At 40.6% G+C, this 25,599-nt stretch overlaps 1 protein-coding gene across 3 annotated transcripts in view; it reads left to right on the top strand.

Moving 5' to 3' along the window:
• Positions 1–25,599, top strand: part of LOC126458056 (probable multidrug resistance-associated protein lethal(2)03659) — a 475,280-nt gene that overhangs the window by 220,901 nt on the left and 228,780 nt on the right. For all 3 annotated transcript variants that reach the window (XR_007585566.1, XM_050094853.1, XM_050094854.1), the window contains 2 exons: positions 15,950–16,060; positions 16,152–16,385. Coding sequence is in view for 2 of the 3 variants with exons in the window: in XM_050094853.1 (XP_049950810.1) it covers positions 15,950–16,060; positions 16,152–16,385 (345 nt within the window). In the remaining variant the exon portion in view is untranslated. The remainder of the gene's footprint in view (positions 1–15,949; positions 16,061–16,151; positions 16,386–25,599) is intronic.

The raw sequence follows: 25,599 nt of genomic DNA, 5'->3' as shown, positions 1-25,599 counted from the left end.
TCACACTGGATTGTAACTACTTTCTTTGAGTGATTGTCTGGTGCTATCTCTGTCTGGTGATAGCTATTCCCCAGGTCCGTAGTAGAAAAAAATCTGCATTGCCCCATACCATTTGGATTGGAAAAGCTTCTGTAATCTTACACTTCATTAAGTAAATACTGATAGTCATAAAGGGCAATGTGCCATCATCTCATCTGCATTTTTGTTCAGAATTATTACCTTTGTACCCCCCGCCCCTCCAAGAACTGGTACTGTCCTCTATAACAGCATATTATAACTGTTGGTTAATAAATTCTTCCTTCACTGGTTGCAGGTGATGTGGCATATGATGTGACTTGGGATACATAGGGAGTTCATTTGCCAGTTGGAATTCTGTGCTGTGTCATGGGCTGCTGGCAAAGACCTTTGAGCATTAAACAGCTCCTCTTATTCCAACAATAAATGCTCCATCCAGTGTGCTACTGTCTCCTGTAATGCATCTAAACTGGGTGCTTCCCTAAGCTTAGGGTCAAAATTTGTTCTGTCTAAATTATCTTCCAGCAAGATCTCCAAATTGGTGACTGTCAATCCCTTGCATAATTCCACATCCCCAGTCCCAAAATTACCTCTCCCAACAGTCACTAGTTACTCACCATCCAACCCCTCGACACATACAATACTTCTATGTATGAAACACAGAGCTGTATGTAATTTGATAGATCCTGTGGTGGTTGCACTACATAAAATAAAGTTACCAGAATATTAGTTTCTACACTCATGCACAGTAGTTTTCTCATATCAAATTGTTGTACATTGATCCTTAGTGGCTGCACATGAAGTCCAAGTAGTAGCATTAATAGTAGTTTTATTCATCCATAGATCTCTTTTACAAGAATATTGGACGTGTCTTGGAATTAAAATTTAAGTACAACGGACTTAAAGTAATTCACATATACAAACTTAAGGTCTAATATGACAAGGATGGGATAGGCAGTCGGCCGTGGCCCAGCATTTGACTGAAGTAATTTATGGAAAGCACAGGAAACTTAAATCAGGATTGCTGGATCCTCCCTCCTGAATAGAAGGCCACTCTATTTAAAACAGTGCTGCATTAGTTGGCTTACCCCCTAGTGTACAATACTGCTTCATAAATAAAGTATTTAATAATGAAGAAGGCTAATGCTTCATTGTTCATCTTCTTACCCCCAGTCACTGCACATGCAGCAAACATTATAAACACATCGTTTCATTATATTACACACACTATCAACTGATGTCAGGACCATTTTTTGCACTGAAACTTTCCATCTGATAGGCTGAAAAACTAAGTCAGCATCCCTCTATAATGAGTGACATGTTGAGCTCAGAAAGAGGATAAGATCTTAGTATTACACATTGCATAACTGTTGGAGAAACTTTTTCTGAAAAGGAAAACAGAAGGAAAAATATAGTGTGAGAAAGTTATGTGGAATATTAGATTACCCCCAATCCATATTCATCTACTATGTTTCCTTCTCTCCCTTTTCCTACTATCGAATTCCAGTCACCCATGACAATTAAATTTTCGTCTCCCTTCACTACCTGAATAATTTCTTTTATCTCATCATACAGTTCTTCATCATCTGCAGAGCTAGTTGGCATATAAACTTGTACTACTGAAGTAGGTTTTGGTTTCATGTCTATCTTGGCCACAATAATGTGTTCACTATGCTGTTTGTAGTAGCTTACCCGCACTCCTATTTTTTTATTCATTATTAAACCTACTCTTGCGTTACCCCTATTTGATTTTGTATTTACAACCCTGCATTCACCTGACCAAAAGTCTTGTTCCTCCTGCCACTGAACTTCACTAATTCCCACTATATCTAACTTTAACCTATCCATTTCCCTTTTTAAATTTTCTAACCTACCTGCCCGATTAAGGGATCTGACATTCCATGCTCCTATCTGTAGAACGCCAGCTTTCTTTTTCCTGATAACGGCGTCCTCTTGAGTAGTCCCCACCCGGAGATCGGAATGGGGGACTATTTTACCTCTGAAATATTTTACCCAAGAGGACGCCATCATCATTTAACCATTCAGTAAAGCTGCAGACCCTCGGGAAAAATTATGGCTGTAGTTTCCCCTTTGTTTTCAGCCATTCGCCTTACCAGCACAGCAAGGCCATTTTGGTTAGTGTTACAAGGCCAGATCTGTCAATCATCTAGATTGTTGCCCCTGAAACTACTGAAAAGGCTGCTGCCCCTCTTCAAGAACCACACGTTTGTCTGGCCTCTCAACAGCTACCCCTCTGTTGTGGTTGCACCTGAGGTATGGCCATCTGTATCGCTGAGGCACGCAAGCCTCCCCACCAATGGCAAAGTCCATGGGCCATGGGGGGGGGGGGGGGGGGCAATCTACTACTCTTTTTCCCATTCTCTACTTCTCTCATTTTTGCTCCTCTCTCTTTCCCTTCCCCCAGGCCTCCTGACTTCACCTGATAGTCCTACCCTCTCCCCACCACATCGCAGCTAGCTTCCACAAGCAGCAGTACACATTCCCCACTCCTACTCTGCTATCTTTCCCCCCTTCCATACCATGGCTTCTCCTTACTCCCACCACCTACTCCCGTCAGGCACTGTTACTGTCTGCAGTCGAGTCACAGCTGCGAGAGGCAGAGGTTATGTGAGTCTGAGTTGTGTGAATGTGTATGGATTCTCAATTTTGGAAGAAGCCCAAGCCATTTTGGCCAAAAGCTTAAATGTATAGCAGCCTTTGTTGTGCTTGTCTATGACCCAATGCCTCCTGTATCTAATGAGTAGCGATCCGTTATTGTATATATTGTTCTTATTCCATCATTGACTTCCCCTTGTTTGCTTTAACACTTCATTTCACAACGTACCTGATACCACAATATCAAGTCCTGTTTTTCGTGTAACATACAATGAATTGTGTTTACATTGCAGATAGCTTGTTGTCTGTATCTGTGGCTTTTACCTTCTACCATTCCACAGATATACTTTTGATTAGGTCATCAGAATTTCAATGTAACTTGACAGATCAATGCATTACGTCAATGTCAGATTCACTAAGTTTTACCATACAGCACAATAACTGGATGAATGGGTATTTAAATCCTAATAGTCTTCTCAATGCTGCATGATTGACAATACCTCTCATACAAACATAACCAAAAATATACAAGACTTCACATCTCTTTCTCCATCTTAGAGTATTTCTTTTCCATTCTGTTCAAGTGTTGTGAGACGTAGATGAATTGATGTTCTGCCCCATCCAGTTCCTGATGAAATACAAAGCTGAGTGCATGGTTACTAGTGCATCACTTGACACTACCAATTCCATCTCATAATTTGGGAAACATAATATTGGTTCATTTGTTAACAACTTCTGCTGTCAACTGAACACATCCTTTACACTCCTCTGACCAGTGAAGTTTCGCTCCTGTCTGCGTTATCAAGTGAGCAACACTCTCCTGTATGGCTTTATTATCGTGCTGTCTGTACAGATTAATACTGTACTTCCTCCAAAAAAATGTATTGCTTTTCTAAACTGGGTATTAGATGCACCACCAACATCCACTTAAACACTTTGCTTAGCTATAACATGTGCTTTTCCATTTTTGTACAAAGACAGTTATGTCATCTAAACACATCACAGGTTGCCTGGGTTTCAATCCCCATAATACACTGCCTGAGAGGCACTGAAATGAAGCCAGTGCAATCTAAACTGATAATGTTCACACTGGATTGTAACTACTTTCTTTGAGTGATTGTCTGGTGCTATCTCTGTCTGGTGATAGCTATTCCCCAGGTCCTTAGTAGAAAAAAATCTGCATTGCCCCATACCATTTGGATTGGAAAAGCTTCTGTAATCTTACACTTCATTAAGTAAATACTGATAGTCATAAAGGGCAATGTGCCATCATCTCATCTGCATTTTTGTTCAGAATTATTACCTTTGTACCCCCCGCCCCTCCAAGAACTGGTACTGTCCTCTATAACAGCATATTATAACTGTTGGTTAATAAATTCTTCCTTCACTGGTTGTAGGTGATGTGGCATATGATGTGACTTGGGATACATAGGGAGTTCATTTGCCAGTTGGAATTCTGTGCTGTGTCATGGGCTGCTGGCAAAGACCTTTGAGCATTAAACAGCTCCTCTTATTCCAACAATAAATGCTCCATCCAGTGTGCTACTGTCTCCTGTAATGCATCTAAACTGGGTGCTTCCCTAAGCTTAGGGTCAAAATTTGTTCTGTCTAAATTATCTTCCAGCAAGATCTCCAAATTGGTGACTGTCAATCCCTTGCATAATTCCACATCCCCAGTCCCAAAATTACCTCTCCCAACAGTCACTAGTTACTCACCATCCAACCCCTCGACACATACAATACTTCTATGTATGAAACACAGAGCTGTATGTAATTTGATAGATCCTGTGGTGGTTGCACTACATAAAATAAAGTTACCAGAATATTAGTTTCTACACTCATGCACAGTAGTTTTCTCATATCAAATTGTTGTACATTGATCCTTAGTGGCTGCACATGAAGTCCAAGTAGTAGCATTAATAGTAGTTTTATTCATCCATAGATCTCTTTTACAAGAATATTGGACGTGTCTTGGAATTAAAATTTAAGTACAACGGACTTAAAGTAATTCACATATACAAACTTAAGGTCTAATATGACAAGGATGGGATAGGCAGTCGGCCGTGGCCCAGCATTTGACTGAAGTAATTTATGGAAAGCACAGGAAACTTAAATCAGGATTGCTGGATCCTCCCTCCTGAATAGAAGGCCACTCTATTTAAAACAGTGCTGCATTAGTTGGCTTACCCCCTAGTGTACAATACTGCTTCATAAATAAAGTATTTAATAATGAAGAAGGCTAATGCTTCATTGTTCATCTTCTTACCCCCAGTCACTGCACATGCAGCAAACATTATAAACACATCGTTTCATTATATTACACACACTATCAACTGATGTCAGGACCATTTTTTGCACTGAAACTTTCCATCTGATAGGCTGAAAAACTAAGTCAGCATCCCTCTATAATGAGTGACATGTTGAGCTCAGAAAGAGGATAAGATCTTAGTATTACACATTGCATAACTGTTGGAGAAACTTTTTCTGAAAAGGAAAACAGAAGGAAAAATATAGTGTGAGAAAGTTATGTGGAATATTAGATTACCCCCAATCCATATTCATCTACTATGTTTCCTTCTCTCCCTTTTCCTACTATCGAATTCCAGTCACCCATGACAATTAAATTTTCGTCTCCCTTCACTACCTGAATAATTTCTTTTATCTCATCATACAGTTCTTCATCATCTGCAGAGCTAGTTGGCATATAAACTTGTACTACTGAAGTAGGTTTTGGTTTCATGTCTATCTTGGCCACAATAATGTGTTCACTATGCTGTTTGTAGTAGCTTACCCGCACTCCTATTTTTTTATTCATTATTAAACCTACTCTTGCGTTACCCCTATTTGATTTTGTATTTACAACCCTGCATTCACCTGACCAAAAGTCTTGTTCCTCCTGCCACTGAACTTCACTAATTCCCACTATATCTAACTTTAACCTATCCATTTCCCTTTTTAAATTTTCTAACCTACCTGCCCGATTAAGGGATCTGACATTCCATGCTCCTATCTGTAGAACGCCAGCTTTCTTTTTCCTGATAACGGCGTCCTCTTGAGTAGTCCCCACCCGGAGATCGGAATGGGGGACTATTTTACCTCTGAAATATTTTACCCAAGAGGACGCCATCATCATTTAACCATTCAGTAAAGCTGCAGACCCTCGGGAAAAATTATGGCTGTAGTTTCCCCTTTGTTTTCAGCCATTCGCCTTACCAGCACAGCAAGGCCATTTTGATTAGTGTTACAAGGCCAGATCTGTCAATCATCTAGATTGTTGCCCCTGAAACTACTGAAAAGGCTGCTGCCCCTCTTCAAGAACCACACGTTTGTCTGGCCTCTCAACAGCTACCCCTCTGTTGTGGTTGCACCTGAGGTATGGCCATCTGTATCGCTGAGGCACGCAAGCCTCCCCACCAATGGCAAAGTCCATGGGCCATGGGGGGGGGGGGGGGGGGGGGGCAATCTACTACTCTTTTTCCCATTCTCTACTTCTCTCATTTTTGCTCCTCTCTCTTTCCCTTCCCACAGGCCTCCTGACTTCACCTGATAGTCCTACCCTCTCCCCACCACATCGCAGCTAGCTTCCACAAGCAGCAGTACACATTCCCCACTCCTACTCTGCTATCTTTCCCCCCTTCCATACCATGGCTTCTCCTTACTCCCACCACCTACTCCCGTCAGGCACTGTTACTGTCTGCAGTCGAGTCACAGCTGCGAGAGGCAGAGGTTATGTGAGTCTGAGTTGTGTGAATGTGTATGGATTCTCAATTTTGGAAGAAGCCCAAGCCATTTTGGCCAAAAGCTTAAATGTATAGCAGCCTTTGTTGTGCTTGTCTATGACCCAATGCCTCCTGTATCTAATGAGTAGCGATCCGTTATTGTATATATTGTTCTTATTCCATCATTGACTTCCCCTTGTTTGCTTTAACACTTCATTTCACAACGTACCTGATACCACAATATCAAGTCCTGTTTTTCGTGTAACATACAATGAATTGTGTTTACATTGCAGATAGCTTGTTGTCTGTATCTGTGGCATTTACCTTCTACCATTCCACAGATATACTTTTGATTAGGTCATCAGAATTTCAATGTAACTTGACAGATCAATGCATTACGTCAATGTCAGATTCACTAAGTTTTACCATACAGCACAATAACTGGATGAATGGGTATTTAAATCCTAATAGTCTTCTCAATGCTGCATGATTGACAATACCTCTCATACAAACATAACCAAAAATATACAAGACTTCACATCTCTTTCTCCATCTTAGAGTATTTCTTTTCCATTCTGTTCAAGTGTTGTGAGACGTAGATGAATTGATGTTCTGCCCCATCCAGTTCCTGATGAAATACAAAGCTGAGTGCATGGTTACTAGTGCATCACATGACACTACCAATTCCATCTCATAATTTGGGAAACATAATATTGGTTCATTTGTTAACAACTTCTGCTGTCAACTGAACACATCCTTTACACTCCTCTGACCAGTGAAGTTTCGCTCCTGTCTGCGTTATCAAGTGAGCAACACTCTCCTGTATGGCTTTATTATCGTGCTGTCTGTACAGATTAATACTGTACTTCCTCCAAAAAAATGTATTGCTTTTCTAAACTGGGTATTAGATGCACCACCAACATCCACTTAAACACTTTGCTTAGCTATAACATGTGCTTCTCCATTTTTGTACAAAGACAGTTATGTCATCTAAACACATCACAGGTTGCCTGGGTTTCAATCCCCATAATACACTGCCTGAGAGGCACTGAAATGAAGCCAGTGCAATCTAAACTGATAATGTTCACACTGGATTGTAACTACTTTCTTTGAGTGATTGTCTGGTGCTATCTCTGTCTGGTGATAGCTATTCCCCAGGTCCGTAGTAGAAAAAAATCTGCATTGCCCCATACCATTTGGATTGGAAAAGCTTCTGTAATCTTACACTTCATTAAGTAAATACTGATAGTCATAAAGGGCAATGTGCCATCATCTCATCTGCATTTTTGTTCAGAATTATTACCTTTGTACCCCCCGCCCCTCCAAGAACTGGTACTGTCCTCTATAACAGCATATTATAACTGTTGGTTAATAAATTCTTCCTTCACTGGTTGCAGGTGATGTGGCATATGATGTGACTTGGGATACATAGGGAGTTCATTTGCCAGTTGGAATTCTGTGCTGTGTCATGGGCTGCTGGCAAAGACCTTTGAGCATTAAACAGCTCCTCTTATTCCAACAATAAATGCTCCATCCAGTGTGCTACTGTCTCCTGTAATGCATCTAAACTGGGTGCTTCCCTAAGCTTAGGGTCAAAATTTGTTCTGTCTAAATTATCTTCCAGCAAGATCTCCAAATTGGTGACTGTCAATCCCTTGCATAATTCCACATCCCCAGTCCCAAAATTACCTCTCCCAACAGTCACTAGTTACTCACCATCCAACCCCTCGACACATACAATACTTCTATGTATGAAACACAGAGCTGTATGTAATTTGATAGATCCTGTGGTGGTTGCACTACATAAAATAAAGTTACCAGAATATTAGTTTCTACACTCATGCACAGTAGTTTTCTCATATCAAATTGTTGTACATTGATCCTTAGTGGCTGCACATGAAGTCCAAGTAGTAGCATTAATAGTAGTTTTATTCATCCATAGATCTCTTTTACAAGAATATTGGACGTGTCTTGGAATTAAAATTTAAGTACAACGGACTTAAAGTAATTCACATATACAAACTTAAGGTCTAATATGACAAGGATGGGATAGGCAGTCGGCCGTGGCCCAGCATTTGACTGAAGTAATTTATGGAAAGCACAGGAAACTTAAATCAGGATTGCTGGATCCTCCCTCCTGAATAGAAGGCCACTCTATTTAAAACAGTGCTGCATTAGTTGGCTTACCCCCTAGTGTACAATACTGCTTCATAAATAAAGTATTTAATAATGAAGAAGGCTAATGCTTCATTGTTCATCTTCTTACCCCCAGTCACTGCACATGCAGCAAACATTATAAACACATCGTTTCATTATATTACACACACTATCAACTGATGTCAGGACCATTTTTTGCACTGAAACTTTCCATCTGATAGGCTGAAAAACTAAGTCAGCATCCCTCTATAATGAGTGACATGTTGAGCTCAGAAAGAGGATAAGATCTTAGTATTACACATTGCATAACTGTTGGAGAAACTTTTTCTGAAAAGGAAAACAGAAGGAAAAATATAGTGTGAGAAAGTTATGTGGAATATTAGATTTTTTAAATTCTGTTATTTCTCATTTGTGTCACAATTTTTACCACACCCCTACTCTGCGTTATCTAAGTAATTTTTCTGTGTATAGTTTATATTGCTTAACAGATGCTTTTTAACAGTGTTTTTTAATAAGTTGATTTTAAGATTTTCTTAATCTCCTTTGGTAATTTAGTGTACAGTTTTATTCCTTGATAGAATAATCTGTTTTATTCTTTCTTGGTAAATGGGCACTTACCGAGTTTAGTAATCTTTAATTTTTTACTGGTTATCATGTATTTGACTAAGCTGATCACAAATATGACATATTTTTCATCAGTTTTGAATCAGTAAAACAACATATTGTCAAATTCAGTCAAATCAGGGAAAATTTTAGTCATTATGAGTTAGTAGAACAAACGCACAGAACAAACACCAAACTAACACTTAACTACAATGTTATTTGACTTTAGTGTAAACTGAATGAGGCAATTTTATCCAAGTGCTTTGATGTGTTATGATTTAGCTTGAATGATGTTTGCAAATAACATATTCGTGGTCCGGTCAAAAAATGAGAGAAAATTTTTTTTCATTTAAAAATTTTTTTATCGGGGATGAAAATAAATAACATCTTTGAGATCAACATAGTTTAACTGATCAAAAAGTGAGAAAAAATATTTTCGAAAATTTTTTCCTCCTAAACTCGACAAGTGCTGGTAAATTCAACCTAGATCTTGTTCCATGGTCATGGACAGAGCAGTTTGTGCAATGATTATCAATGTTATTTTTTATGTATGCAGCTTATTAGTAAATGTACTCACATGGTGCAGTTAAAATCCCCAGTGTTTTGAGCAGATCATTTTTTCATTTAAAAAAAGTATTTATCGGGGATGAAAATAAATAACATCTTTGAGATCAACAAAGTTTAACTCAATAAGTGCCAGTAAATTCAACCTAGATCTTGTTCCATGGTCATGGACAGGGCAGTTTGTGCAATGATCATCAATGTTATTTTTGATGTATGCAGCTTATTAGTAAATGTACTCACATGGTGCAGTTAAAATCCCCAGTGTTTTGAACAGATCCTTTAAAATGAGTTCAGCTACTATTTTTGGTTATTATTCTTATGGTCCTTTTCTGCAGTTTGAAAATTGTTGCATGTTTTGTGCATTTGTTCCCCAGAAAGGAATGACATAGCTAAGAACTGAGTGTATATATGAATTGTATGTATCTAAAGGACACTCTCTGGCCATTTCACACTGATGATATGACTCTAAGGGCAAGTTTTAATTGTAATTTCTGTAAAATTAACTTCAAACAATGTGTAGTTTCAGCATTTATTATTGTGAGGATATATAAGGGCCAGGTTTTTGGTCACAAGATAGTCAATCTATGGCTGAGTTTCAGATGAGGAACCTGTGTTGGTTAGAATGACAACAATGCATCAACTTAACTGTGAAATAAGTGTTACAAAATAGGCCATGTGTTAAAGCAATGACAGTGTGTGTTCCTAGAGTGTAGGCTTTCACGGCCGGCGTCTTCAGTAATTAAAACTTCAGGGCTAAGAGGCCGTGGTCCAATAATAGAAATACTTCTCCCTGACGTTTGGGACTGGATGAAGCGTCGTCTCACACAGTCTGCACGTCCCTGAATCTACGTAGATTCACCTCAGATGATGTTGCCCGCAGCTGGCAATGAAACGTCAGGGAGAAGTATTTCTATTATTGGACCACGGCCTCTTAGCCCAGAAGTTTTAATTACTGAGTGTGTGTTCCATACATACCTTATAATTCCAAAAGAACTGTGAATTATGTGGTTATGTTTTTACTGCTCGTAGATGTACAACAGTAAATGGAAATGGAAATGGAAAAAAGAACACATTGACACCGGTGTGTCAGACCCACCATACTTGCTCCGGACACTGCGAGAGGGCTGTACAAGCAATGATCACACGCATGGCACAGCGGACACACCAGGAACTGCGGTGTTGGCCGTCGAATGGCGCTAGCTGTGCAGCATTTGTGCACCACCGCCGTCAGTGTCAGCCATTTTGCCATGGCATACAGAGCTCCATCGCAGTCTTTAACACTGGTAGCATGCCGCGACAGCGTGGACGTGAACCGTATGTGCAGTTGACAGACTTTGAGCGAGGGCGTATAGTGGGCATGCGGGAGGCCGGGTGGACGTACCGCCGAATCGCTCAACACGTGGGGCGTGAGGTCTCCACAGTACATCGATGTTGTTGCCAGTGGTCGGCGGAAGGTGCACGTGCCCGTCGACCTGGGACCGGACCGCAGCGACGCACAGATGCACGCCAAGACCGTAGGATCCTACGCAGTGCCGTAGGGGACCGCACCGCCAATTCCCAGCAAATTAGGGACACTGTTGCTCCTGGGGTATCAGCGAGGACCATTCGCAACCGTCTCCATGAAGCTGGGCTACGGTCCCGCACACCGTTAGGCCGTCTTCCGCTCATGCCCCAACATCGTGCAGCCCACCTCCAGTGGTGTCGCGACAGGCGTGAATGGAGGGACGAATGGAGACGTGTCGTCTTCAGCAATGAGAGTCGCTTCTGCCTTGGTGCCAATGATGGTCGTATGCGTGTTTGGCGCCGTGCAGGTGAGCGCCACAATCAGGACTGCATACGACCGAGGCACACAGGGCCAACACCCGGCATCATGGTGTGGGGAGCGGATTCCTACACTGGCCGTACACCACTGGTGATCGACGGGGGGACACTGAATAGTGCACGGTACATCCAAACCGTCATCGAACCCATCGTTCTACCATTCCTAGACTGGCAAGGGAACTTGCTGTTCCAACAGGACAATGCACGTCCACATGTATCCCGTGCCACCCAACGTGCTCTAGAAGGTGTAAGTCAACTACCCTGGCCAGCAAGATCTCCGGATCTGTCCCCCATTGAGCATGTTTGGGGCTGGATGAAGCGTCATCTCACGCGGTCTGCACGTCCAGCACGAACGCTGGTCCAACTGAGGTGCCAGGTGGAAATGGCATGGCAAGCTGTTCCACAGGACTACATCCAGCATCTCTACGATCGTCTCCATGGGAGAATAGCAGCCTGCATTGCTGCGAAAGGTGGATATACACTGTACTAGTGTCGACATTGTGCATGCTCTGTTGCCTGTGTCTATGTGCCTGTGGTTCTGTCAGTGTGATCATGTGATGTATCTGACCCCAGGAATGTGTCAATAAAGTTTCCCCTTCCTGGGACAATGAATTCACGGTGTTCTTATTTCAATTTCCAGGAGTGTATTATGAGGCTTATGGAAAGTTTAAACGATAGTGGACTGGCCACATATTAAATGTGTATATGGAGGGATTTGTAAAAAGTGAAAGTAAATATCTATGAAATGCAACTGTTCACCTGTCAGCTACATTATTAGCCATAGTCAGTGTCTAAATTAGAAACACCATTTTTCAGCCAGTGTAGCAATGCAGCACCTTGACACTGAGGACAACAAATGAAATAAACAAAGCAGGCTAACTGCTTCAATATGACTGATCCATCCTACAAGAGATGTGGGGATTCCCCAACAGATGGCAGCACTGCGACATCACAAAAGGGCAACACAAAACTTCAATAAAAGCTCATAAATTTTCATCCCAATGCACAAACTGAACACTGCTGAACCCAGTGAACATATGTCATGTCCACCCACTCATTTTTTATACATCATGAAGGGCCGAGCTTCCTATCCCTCCTTATGTCCAAACTTGCCATGGACACCTGTGAAACTGTCCAATAAAAACTTATGCTTCCTTTTATCCAATAAGTTATCTAAGCAAAATTCCACCATTTCACACAATTTGGCTATGCTTTTATTTACTGGGAGTGCCACAAGGCTGCTCTAGAGTGCCCATTGCCATTTAATGATGGGTTGATATTCCTAAATTGCATCCCCCTGTCACACCCCCTGATAGATTTTCTGCAATACTCCATGGATGCCCCATTTGCTCACATTTCCTACATTGCTGTTCACCACACTCCCACTATAAGTGGCCTGTTCATCCATATCTGTAACTTTCAACTCCCAAGGCGAAAATTCTCTTCCTGTACCAAACCCAGGTCACCATGACTATTTCTTCTAATGCCATTTCAGTTGCTATTGCTTCATCTGAGTTGTTAAAGAACTTTGCCTGTGTCTTTCTTGACAAACTGTGCATCAACTACTGTAAAAACTAATCTAATGTCCACCTGTCAGTTGGCAGTATTTTTGTCTGCCAACTGTTTATATGTTGACATTTAACTTCATAATCCGTACCACAAGGGCTTTGATGGGCTCCCCCTTTCTTTGTGACACACTGTCCAACTGATTTCCGTATTACTTACAGATATTTTTCTTCTATATCACCACACCTCAGAATTTCAAATATCTCCACATTCCTTAACTCCTCATGATGCATTACACATGCCTTAGCATCTCCCACCAAACATAATTTGGCCACATATAAAAGGTGTTCTTCTGACCAGCATCCCAGCTTTGCAGCTGTTAACAGGTTGTCTATGAATGGCAATGTGTCCTCTCATGCCTTGCTGAAAAATGGAGAGACTGGATTAGTGGAACTAGGATTTTGTATGGGTACCAAAATCTTGACCCTTCCTGTCCTCCCTCAATGCGTACAATTTCATGCACATCTCTGTATTGTCTGCCTACATTTGCCCCATCTGATTCAGTAAGGTCTAAACCACCTCTGCAGTGGCAACTTTCTCAAGCTCTGGTTTGTTCATGGCAAATAGTAGGTTTTCCTACCACAGAACATCTGAGTGCTAACCGCAGGAAGACCGCACATTCTCTAGCATAACTGAGTACTGTGGTCCAACAAGTTCCACTTGGTACACTTAACTCAGCACTGTTTCGTTATTGTGCCCTCTAAAACTACTTAAGTCACTGACTTAGCATTTGAACTTCCCATCCATCCTTGCAATCCAGATGATCAGACATTGGGTACCCAACCCTACCGCATGCCAAACAGCTTAATTCCACTTACAACTTTCAGCTGATGCTGCAAATTATCAGTCACTAATGTCACTTGTAGATACTTGGTCTTCTGACACCAATTCCGCACCTTGTGGTCTTACGGTAGTATTCCCACTTCCCACCCACGGGGTTCCGGGTTCGATTGAGGGCAGGGTCGGGGATTTTTCCTGCCTCGAGATGACTGGGTGTTGTTGTGTCATCTTCATTATCATCATTCATCCCCATTCTGGTCAGAAGAAGGCAATGGCAAACCACCTCCACTAGGACCTTGCCTAGTACAGTGGTGTGGGTCTCCCACATTGTCCCCTAAGCTCCTCGGAGTATGGGACCTCATCATCATCATCTGACACCAGTGTTAAGATTGGCAAATTCTGGTTGCAGAGTTACATGTATAGGAATCTGTGGTACGGATTCTCTAGTAGTGTGGTGAACGCAGGGTCAAGAAAGCTAACACAACAGAAACATTTTTTATTAAATAATTCCTTCTGTACAGTATTTAGATGGTAGTTGTCTCGGTGTCAGTTGTAGCTAGTACCCACCGAGTGTCAACCCCAGTGGTATGTGGAGACAGCAGTGGCTTTAATGGTTAGCGACCTTGCTGAAATAAGTGACCTTGTCAGCTTGGTGACATAAGGCCTCATAGGGCAGTGGTCGAGTACCACCAATACCGGCAGGAAACACACTGCTGCCGCATCAAACTCAGGACCTTCAGAAACTGGATAGAGCATCAAACAATGGCGTCCACTGGGCAGCTTTAGTGGATCCAGTTCATAGACTGGAACCATCAGGCCGTACTGGCAGCTTATAGATCAGAGCCTTTGTGTATTTGGTCGTGCTGCTCGATGGGCCTGGAGTCGCTTAGACATACATTTGACTGATAACTGGAACAGAGAATGCACTGGCTGAATGCATGGCACTGAAGAAATGAAGCTACCAGCTGAGCTGAGAGCATTTATGTTCCCTCCAGATGGGTATGATGTGACAAGAGGTAGACTCCCTTCACATACTCAGTCGTGGGAATGACAATGCCACATTGCAGGATGCTAGGCCTAGCTGCAGAATTACATCAATGGCTGGCCCACATATCACTAGGCTGGCTGCGAAGGCAAACCTTAAGATCATGCTGCAACACAATGCTCATTGTACACATACCTCTGTTTTTACAGTTCGTTACATCCGTGATTCTCTAAGATTAATTAGTACACTAATATGATTATTAAGTGTGTAGTAATAGCTAAAACTGCTGGAGAGTCTAATATGAACATCAGCTTTCTTTTTCTGGAATAAATGTGGCAGCTTTTCTACTGATTATGTAATATGTTTAGTTGCCAATGTTTTGAACTGTAAATGTGATGTAGTTAGTGCAAATGACAATAATTACGCATATAGTTAGTTGTTTATGTGTTCTGAAGAAACAGTTCATCACAACACTAGCTTAGTTTATTTCAAATCATGAATAAGCAAAATAAATGAAAGGTGACCATTCACATATAGCAGGCTGGCATGTAGCATATACACAGACATCAGTATGCTATAGGTGAGTGGTTGCCTTTGAATTATTTTCATATTGTTCCATTCAGGGATTTCTGTTATTGCTTCACATATACGACTGCCCTTCTCATGACAATAACTATGTAACAAAATGTCTTAAGTATAAATGATGGAATAATAAAATTTTGAAAACAGTTTGTGAAAAAAATAGTGTTTTACTCTCCTGTGACACTGAATGTGAATGAAAGTAGATATACCAAGTATATCACATTTAATTATCTGCCTCATTAATTGCTATAACAACACAAAAATCACATATTTTGGGAAGAGAGACATTCTATATTGTGTATACATATTAAATAACACTAAGAAATAATCTACTATTTTGTGATAACCCAAACTAAAAGCTCTATTAAGCTTTGTTTCTTTGTACTGATAACCATTTACTTCAGCTAACAATTATCTTTCTGACTGAGTGTCATAATTACAAATTATTATTTTTACCCTTTGCAATTTTGTGTTGCTTTAGTTCATTAGCTCATTTAGATGCATTTAATTACAGATTATAATTGTTTTCTTTATTTTTTAGGTTTTTGTTGTCTCTGCTTATTATATTATTATGAAACAGACAATGAGTGATTCATTTCCCATAGCTATTACAGCACTAGCTGAAGGTCTCATTTCTGGCAAGCGCATTGAGGTAATATGCTGGACATCTACAAAAAGAATTAAAAGTCTGAGCACCATTATGTATTTGTAAGATAGCTGACCATATTTACGTATCTCCACAGAACTTTCTCAACAACAGTGAAATAAAGCCAGTGAACCTAGGTAATATTCATAAGAGAAGTGTTGTTCATTCGAAAACTGAAAAGGGATATGCAGAGAAAGAAACTCCTTGTATTAAATTAATAGATGTCACAGCCAAATGGGAAAGCAGTGCTGAAGATACTTTAAAGAATGTGACTCTCAAAGTTGTTCCAGGGAAGCTGTTTGCCATTATAGGGCCAGTAGGTTCAGGAAAGGTTTGTACAAAAGATACTCTTTCTCATATGTTTCTCTGTATTGAGGAAAGTGTGAACTACATTGTGTTGTTTAATGAAGTATTTTGATGTAATAAAATATTTTGTTTACTCAGCCATACTTTTTCACATTTAAAGTATTATAATTGAACTTGAGCTTGAAATTTCTGTACCAATCAAGAGATTGGAAGTGCGTATTTCAGAACTTAGATCATAAAATTATAACAATGGAAACTTTTCATCATGTGTAAGCGATAGTGGTTGCCATGTTATCAGCCTGTCCGGGACTAATTTTTAAAAACTCTCTGCACTGTTATAAAATAGGAATATAATGTGCAGTGATGATTAATAAGTCATAGAGGATTCTTTTTCTCCCACTTTATACTTCTTTTAGATGAACATGCATTATCTTATCTCACATTGCACCCTCTTTCCTGCTGTTATGACTCTCCTCTCATCCCTATTAAGATAAGCAGGCCTAAGAATAATATTACATTATGTTCTTATCAGCCCCAGAAATTTATACAAGCTCATATAAATCAAAAGATTGAATACATTCCTGTAAACAGTAGATTAATGCTTGTAAGTTAAGTGAGGCTTTATAAGTACAGGCCACTAATCCATCAATGGTTTTAGTATTATGTTGTACTGTACAACATCAACCCTTATTTTTTAGATGGAAATTAAAATTTTGACAAATACATCACTAGTTGAGTGAGGAGATGAGATTATTCAGCTGAATCTACTGCACTTTTCTTAAATAATATGCTGTTGTTTTTGTTTCTGTTGCTATCATTATTTATAGGTATTAGTAATCTCACTACAGAGACAAGGCTAAATCATATAAGTTGCCCTTTCTTTTATATAGCAGCCCATTTTCAGCCTGGGCATTACCAATGTCCATCCCTCTACACTTTCTTGGAGTGTGATGTGCTAGTTCTAGTCACTTCATTGATTAGTTAGTTAGTTACTTTTTCCATACATCTGAAGTGCAGTGTTACATGCAGTGTAATGCTGTGTGCAAGTGATTGCCATTTGTAATTATTATCTCTGGTGCAGTCTCTGACTTATGTTTCCTCGTCTTTTTTTTATTATTATTATTATTTTTATGCTGTTCTGTTGTTTAATTTTCTAGTAAAGGAGTCGTATGAGTTATGTTGTGTTTTTATGTTGCAATTATGTAAATACAACTAGTCCCGCAACATTGATGACCCTGATGTGTAGTCCGACGGTTACTAACATGAAATTTGATGATCACTAATACTCCATATTGTGCCACATCACGTTAAATACGAACATTTGCATCAGCCGCGTTGTGCATCTTCTGTGTTCCATTTTGCCATAACTCACAATGGCAGACCAACCAACAACTGCAAAAGTGTCTACTGGTGGAGTAATTAATCACATGATAGTATTTGCCACCGTTTTGGCAACCGAATCCCGTGCTGTGGTGTGGTCAAGTAGAAAATTAATTTGTGCTAGTGCACGTCTCCACAGACAAAATGAAGTACAGTTATGTAGTTGCTGCACTCAATGAAGATATGGCTACAGAAGTACAAGATATTCTGGCATCACCATTGAGTACTGATCATTACACAACCATCAAGAATGCTGTGATCACCTGGTTCTCGCAGTCCAAGTTGAAGAGATTGGAGAAGCTACTCTGCACAGAGGAGCTAGGTGATCACACGCCATCACAGCTACTATGCCGACTGCTTAAATTAGCAAGCAACATGGTCAGTGACGACTTTTTGCAGAATATCTGGCTATCGCACCTGCTACCCGACTTGCAGAAAATATTGACAGAGTGTGCCGGCGATCTGGATGCACTCGCGCAAACCGTGTATCGCATAGCGGAAGCGTATTCATCTGCATGTGTGTGTCGCAACAGTTTGGTCACAACCTCAAGCAGGTAACACTCTCGCCGCACTACAAGCATAGGTTGCCGAGCTCACCATGCAAGTAGCTGCATTATGGACCCAGACTACCAGCTGCCAATCTCGTCACCACCACTCACCAGGTAAGCACAGCCACTCATCTTCATCAACAAAAATCTGTTGGCATCACCAATGGTACGGTTCCAAGGCATGCAAGTGTAAACTGCCATGTGAACAGGGAAACTCAGCAGGAAGTCAGTGATGATGGCCATTGGCTCTCCAGATGGCAGCCATCGACTGTTTATAGTGGAACATAGCACAACGTTACAGCATTTGGTAGAGACAGGTGCTGACATGTCAGTCTATCCATCTGCCTGTCTGCCATGTCACAAATGTAATGACTGCCACCTTTTTGTGGCCAATGGTTCGGTTGTGTCACATTAGTTTCGAACTTGGGCCTGCGGTGCAAATTTGAATGGTAATTTGTCATAGCAGATGTGATGCACTCCATACTAGGAGCAGATTTTTTATCATTTTATGGGCTCCTGCCTGACCTCCATCACCGACGCCTTCTTGACACTATTACCAACCTAGCAAGCCAAGGTCGACTGCGTTGTGTGGAAGACACAGCAGTACAAGTGGTTACTGGTGATTCTCCATTTATAGAGCTCCTCAGACAGTTCCCATAGATCACATGCCACACTCCCACACTAGCACCTGTGCAACACTCGACAGTGCACTATATTTTGACTACACCTGGGCCACCACCACATGCTCGACCATGCCACTTGACACCCCAGAAACTGAAGATAGTTAAACAGGGAATCTGCCACCCATTGAGCAGTAGTTGGTCATCTCCTCTACACATGGTACCAAAGAAGAATAACGGATGGTGTCCATGCAGCGACTACAGACAGCTCAATGCTAGAACCATTCCAGATCATTATCTAGTCCTGCATATCAAAGATTTTACCTTCAATGTCCATGGTAAGCGAATCTTTTCTACGTTGGACTTAGTTAGTGCATTTTACCAGATACCTGTAGCACCTGATGATGTTACTAAGACATCCATCTGCATGCCATTCAGATTCTTTGAATTTACCCGAATGCCTTTTGGACTTTGTAATGATGCCCAAATGCTTCAGCGGTTCATGGATGAAGTGACATGTGAGTTACACTTCTGTTATGTGTATATTGACAACATTTTGGTCATGTCAAATTCAGAGGCAGAACACCTATCACACTTACGACAGATCTTCACTCGTTTACGTGCACATGGCCTGCTCAAAAACACATCAAAGTGCATTTTTGGAGCAGCTGAAGTACAGTTTGTAAGCTACACTATTAACGCTCAAGGAGACGCTATACTGAATTTTCCCCAGCCTATGGCAGCTAAAGAATTATGTAGATTTCTTGGCATAATGAAGTTTTCTGTCTATTTGTTCACAATCATGCCTTCTTAGCTACACCACTGAATAAGTTCTTGCAAGATACACCAAAGCTGAAAGACAAACTCCAGTGGGACAGTGAGGCCAAGCTGGCATTTAACAAGCTGAAGACTGCCATTGCGGAAGCTACATTGTTAGCGCACCCAGTTCCACAGGCGCCTCTCACCCTGATGGTCAACACATCTGCAACTGCAATCGGTGCTGCACTGCAACAGCAAATAGACAGGCACTGGGAGACCTCAGCCTTTTTCAGTAAAAAGCTATCATCAACTCAACAGAATTGGTCCACATATGATCGTGAACTGTATGCTATATATGCTGCTATTAAGAAATTTCATCAGGTGTTGGAGGACAGCAGTTCACTCTCATCACAGACCATAGGCCACTAACATATGCTTTCCGCCAGGGTCCTGAGAAGGCATCACCATGTCTGCTGTGACACCTTGACTACATCAGACAGTTCACCACCAATATTGTCCACGTAGAAGGAGAACTAAATGTGCCAGCTGATGCACTCTCCAGGATTGGAGCAATTACTGAAGCAGTTGATTTTGTAGCTCTCTCGCTGTAGTGCAACAATCTGATTGTGAGCTCTGAGATATGTTGGTGCAGCCATCAGGCCTACAACTCCGCTGTATTACACTGCCACTGTCAAATGTGCTGCTGTATTGTGATGTAGCCACCAATGAACCGAGACCTTTTGTGACTATTGACTTTTGCCAACAGGCAATCACATCTTTACATAACTTGTCGCACCCTGGAATATGAGCCACTACCAACATTTCTCTTTTCATTTTGACTGACGACCCTATCACATTCAAGCTTCTGACAGTCCATGCCCCGACTTGTAGAATGTTATCCTTTCATTGGTCACTCAATCGTTATCTCATGGTCAGGTCCCCATTGGCAGTCCCCTCTCAGAGATCTGAATGGGGGCTATTCCAGAATGTTCTGACAATGGAGAGATCATCATGACACTTTTCAATTACAGGCCACATGTCCTGTGGATATACGTTATGTGTCTTTAATGCAGTGGTTTACTTTGCCTTCTGCATCCTCATGCCGTTGATCACTGCTGATTGTTCTGCCATTAGGGCAGTTCCCCACTCCTAGGACAAGACAGTGCCCTGAACCTCTGTCTGCTCCTCCACCCTCTTTGACAAAGTCATTGGCAGAAAGAGGGTGACTTCTTATGCCTGAAGTCTTTGGCTGCCAATACTGATTTTTAATCAAAATTTAATTAGTGATGGGATTCAGACCCATGACCGTGGACATTTTGGTTACTAACTTTTATTTTAAGAGTAATCTCATTTTGTTCATTGCACTTGTTTGGGGCAGACATCCCATGACACCTGTTGAAATTCTTTGTTGATCCATAAACTCAGTTTTTTTTTTGGAGAGGGCAGCTAGCTGTCTGACTGAACACACTGAGCTATCTTGACAGCTACCCCTAGACCATGGGAGAATAAGCTCTTATCACCTGAAATAGGGTCTCTTTCAAGCAGATCACATTTTCCAGTCGTCCAGGGTCCAAATGATTTGGTCACGGTGTTGTTATTTGATGAAACTCTCCATGCTACTCTATCCTGTGCAAGCTTCTTCATCTCCCAGTACCTACTGCAACCCACATCCTTCTGAATCTGTTTAGTGTATTCATCTCTTGGTCTCCCTCTACGATTTTCACCCTCCCCGCTGCCCTCCAATACTAAAATCGCGATTCCTTGATGGCTCAGAACATGTCCTACCAGCCGGTCCCTTCTTCTAGTCAAGTTGTGCCACAAATTTCCCCAATTCTGTTCAATACCTCCTCATTAGTTATGTGATCTACCCATCTAATCTTCAGCATTCTTCTGTAGCACCACATTTCGAAAGGTTCTATTCTCTTCTTGTCTAAACTATTTATCATCCATGTTTCACTTCCATACGTGGTTACACTCCATACAAATACTTTCAGAAACGACTTCGAAACACTTAAATCTATACTCCTTTTAAGACACTGTCCATTCCATTCAACTGCTGTTCCAAGTTCTTTGCTGTCTCTGACAGAATTACAATGTCATCGGCAAACCTCAGAGTTTTTATTTCTTCTCCATGGATTTTAATACCTACTCCAAATTTTTCTTTTGTTTCCATTACTGCTTGCTCAACATACAGATTGAATAACATTGGGGATAGGCTACAACCTGTCTCACTACCTTCCCAAGCACTGCTTCCCTTTCATGCCCCTCAACACTTATAATTCCCTTCTGGTTTCTGTAAAAATTGTAAATAGCCTTTTGCTCCCTGTATTTTACCCCTGCCATAATCAGAATTAGAAAGAGAGTATACCAGTCAACTTTGTCAAAAGCTTTCTCTAAGTCTACAAATGCTAGAAATGTAGGTTTTTCCTTTGCTTGATCTATCTTCTAAGATAAGTCGTATGGTCAGTATTGCCTAACATGTTCCAGTATTTCTACGAAGTCCAAACCGATCTTCCCCGTGGTCAGCTTCTACCTTTTCCCATTCATCTGTAAAGAATTCACGTTAGTATTTTGCAGCTGTGACTTATTAAACTGATAGTTCGGTAATTTTCACATCTGTCAACACCTGCTTTCTTTGGGATTGAAATTATTATATTCTTCTTGAAGTCTGAGGGTATTTCACCTGTCTCATACATCTTGCTCACCAGATGGTAGAGTTCTGTCAGGGCTGGCTCTCCCAAGGCTATCAGTAGCTCTAATGGAATATTGTCTACTCCCGGGGACTTGTTTCAGCTTAAGTCTTTCAATATTCTATCAAACTCTTCACACAGTATCATATCTCCCATTTTATCTTCATCTACATCCTCTTCCATTTCCATAATATTGTCCGCAAGTACATCACTCTTGTACAGACCCTCTATACACTCCTTCCACCTTTCTGCTTTCCCTTCTTTGCCCAGAACTGGGTTTCCATCCGAGCTCTTCACATTCATACAAGTGGTTCTCTTTCCTCCAAAGGCCTCTTTAATTTTCCTGTAGGTAGTATCTATCTTACCCCTAGTGATATATACCTCTAGATCCTTACATTTGTCCTCTAGCCATCCCTGCTTAGATATTTTGCACTTCCTGTTGATCTCATTTCTGAGACGTTTGTATTTCTTTTTGCCTGCTTCATTTACTGCTATTTTATATTTTCTCCTTTCATCAATTAAATTCTATATTTCTTTTGTTACCCAAGGATTTCTACTAGACCTCGTCTTTTTACCTACTTGATCCTCTGCTGTCTTTACTACTTCATCCCTCAAAGATTCCCATTCTTCTTCTACTGTATTTCTTTCCCCCATTCCTGTCACTTGTTCTCTTATGCTCTCCCTGAAACTCTGTACAACCTCTGGTTCTTTGAGTTTATCCAGGTCCCATCTCCTTAAATTCCCACCTTTTTGCAGTTTCTTCAGTTTTAATCTACAGTTCATAATGAATAGATTGTGGTCAGAGTCCACATCTGCTCCTGGAAATGTCTTATAATTTAAAACCTGATTCCTAAATTTATGTCTTACCATTACATAATCTACTTGAAACCTTCCAGTATCCCCAGGCTTCTTCGATGTATAAACCTTCTTTTATGATTCTTGAACCAAGTGTTAGCTATGATTAAGTTATGCTCTGTGCAAAATTCTACCAGACGGCTTTCCCTTCATTTCTTACCCTTCCTCTTTCATTTTCCTACTCCCAATCCACATTCACCCACTACATTTCCTTCTCTTCCTTTTCCTACTATCGAATTCCAGTCACCCATGACTATTACATTTTTGTCTCCCTTCACTATCTGAATAATTTCTTTTATGTCATCATGCATTTCACCAATATCTTCGTCATCTGCAGAGCTTGTTGGCATGTAAACTTGTACTACTGTAGTAGGTGTGGGCTTCACGTCTATCTCGGCCACAATAATGTGTTCATTATGCTGTTTGTAGTAGATTACCTGCACTCCTATTTTTTTTTATTCATTATTACACCCACACCAGCATTTCCTCTATTTGATTTTGTATTTATAACCCTGTATTCACCTGACCAGAAGTCTTGTTCCTCCTGCCACTGAACTTCACTAATTCCCACTATATCTAACTTTAACCTACCCATTTCTGTTTTTAAATTTTCTAACCTACCTGCCCGATTAAGGGATCTGACATTCCACGCTCCGATCCGTAGAACACCAGTTTTCTTTCTCCTGATAACGATGTCCTCTTGAGTGGTCCCCACCCGGAGATCCGAATGGGGGACTATTTTACCTCCAGAATATTTTATCCATCGTCATTTAACCATACAGTAGAGTTGCATGCCCACAGGAAAAATTATGGATGTAGTTTCCCCTTGCTTTCAGCTGTTCACAGTACCAGCATGATGAAACTTCTTTATTTATGTTTTACCTGAACTGAAATAAATGAGAAGTGAAAATTCTATGTTATTACTTAAATTCCTTAATGCAACTTCTGAAACTGCTGAGTGCAACTGAATGTACTGTCACTTTGCTTGTCTTAATCGTTTGAACACTGACCTACAAAATTTTCCCTGACAAATACAACTCAGACTTATTTTATTAATTTATTTCCCCCTATATACCAGGATAACGAAATCTGTCTATTAATTAACACAAAAGAATGGCCCTGAATTAGAAAAAATTCTTACAATAACCCATACATTTCATAAGTCACTTACCTCACATAAAATCTTCATGACACAAACTACAGCAAACACAGCAAGTACACAGCCAGCTAAGTGAAAAGCTTCTAACTACTGTAGTCTCTAACTACTAATAGGCATGTGGTTAACAAAGGAAAGATTTTATTGCAGAGCAAATGATGTATTTAGCAGATTTTACCTTAATCATGTGTCATCCAGTTCCAAAAATTTTATAATCATCCATGACATCCAGTTCCAAAAATTATATAATTATCAATAATTCCATTACTCACATTTTACAATCCATGTCCAACAAATATTAAATCTCCATGACGGACACATGTCCAGACCGTGCTAACACTGCTTCTAACCTCCATCGCTGCTAACTGTTAACTTCTAACAGCGACCAGCCACAGTGTCTCTTACAGAGGATGCACAGCACTGTCAGAAATATTAATGCAGTCTATAGCACTACACAGCACTGCCAACTTACAAACACATAAACAGGCTACTTACAATGAGCCCAGCAGAGATGCTGCATACGATGTCATTCAGTTAGGGAAGACACTTGCGTCTGTTCTCTGCTTCCATAGTCCATCAATCCCATATTACACTGCACTGTCTAAAAGATACATTTGTCTCACTTTCCCAATTGTTTTCTGTGGTTATTTCACACAATGTTGCTTCTCTGTTAACACTGACAAATTTATGCGAACCCTGCTGCTGTCTGCCATTATGTGAAGGCCTTCAGTCACTGCATTGTCTGTGGTGAGAGGTATTGCCTAAAATTTGATGTTCTGGGCACACTATTGACATTGTCAATTGCAGAATATTGAATCCCCTAACAATCTGAGCACCCGTCTTAGGTTGTTTGCAGATGACGCTGTCGTTTTTTGACTAATAAAGTCATCAGAAGATCAAAACAAATTGCAAAATAATTTAGAAAAGAAATCTGAATGGTGTGAAAATTGGCATTTGACCCTAAATAACGAAAAGTGCGAGGTCATCCACATGAGTGCTAAAACGAATTTGTTAAACTTTGGTTACACGATAAATCAGCCTAATATAAAAGCCGTATATTCAACTAAATACCTAGGTAATACAATAACAAACAACTTAAATTGTAAGGAACACATAGAAAACATTGTGGGGAAGGCTAACCAAAGATGGTTTATTACTGGTAGGACACTTAGAGAATGTAACAAATCTACTAAGGAGACTGCCTACACTACGCTTGTCTGTCTGCTTTTAG

Source organism: Schistocerca serialis, chromosome 2, assembly GCF_023864345.2.
Source record: "Schistocerca serialis cubense isolate TAMUIC-IGC-003099 chromosome 2, iqSchSeri2.2, whole genome shotgun sequence".
NCBI lineage: Eukaryota > Metazoa > Arthropoda > Insecta > Orthoptera > Acrididae > Schistocerca > Schistocerca serialis.
Note: the sequence above shows the minus strand (reverse complement) of the source record. Positions and strands in the feature narration are given on the sequence as shown.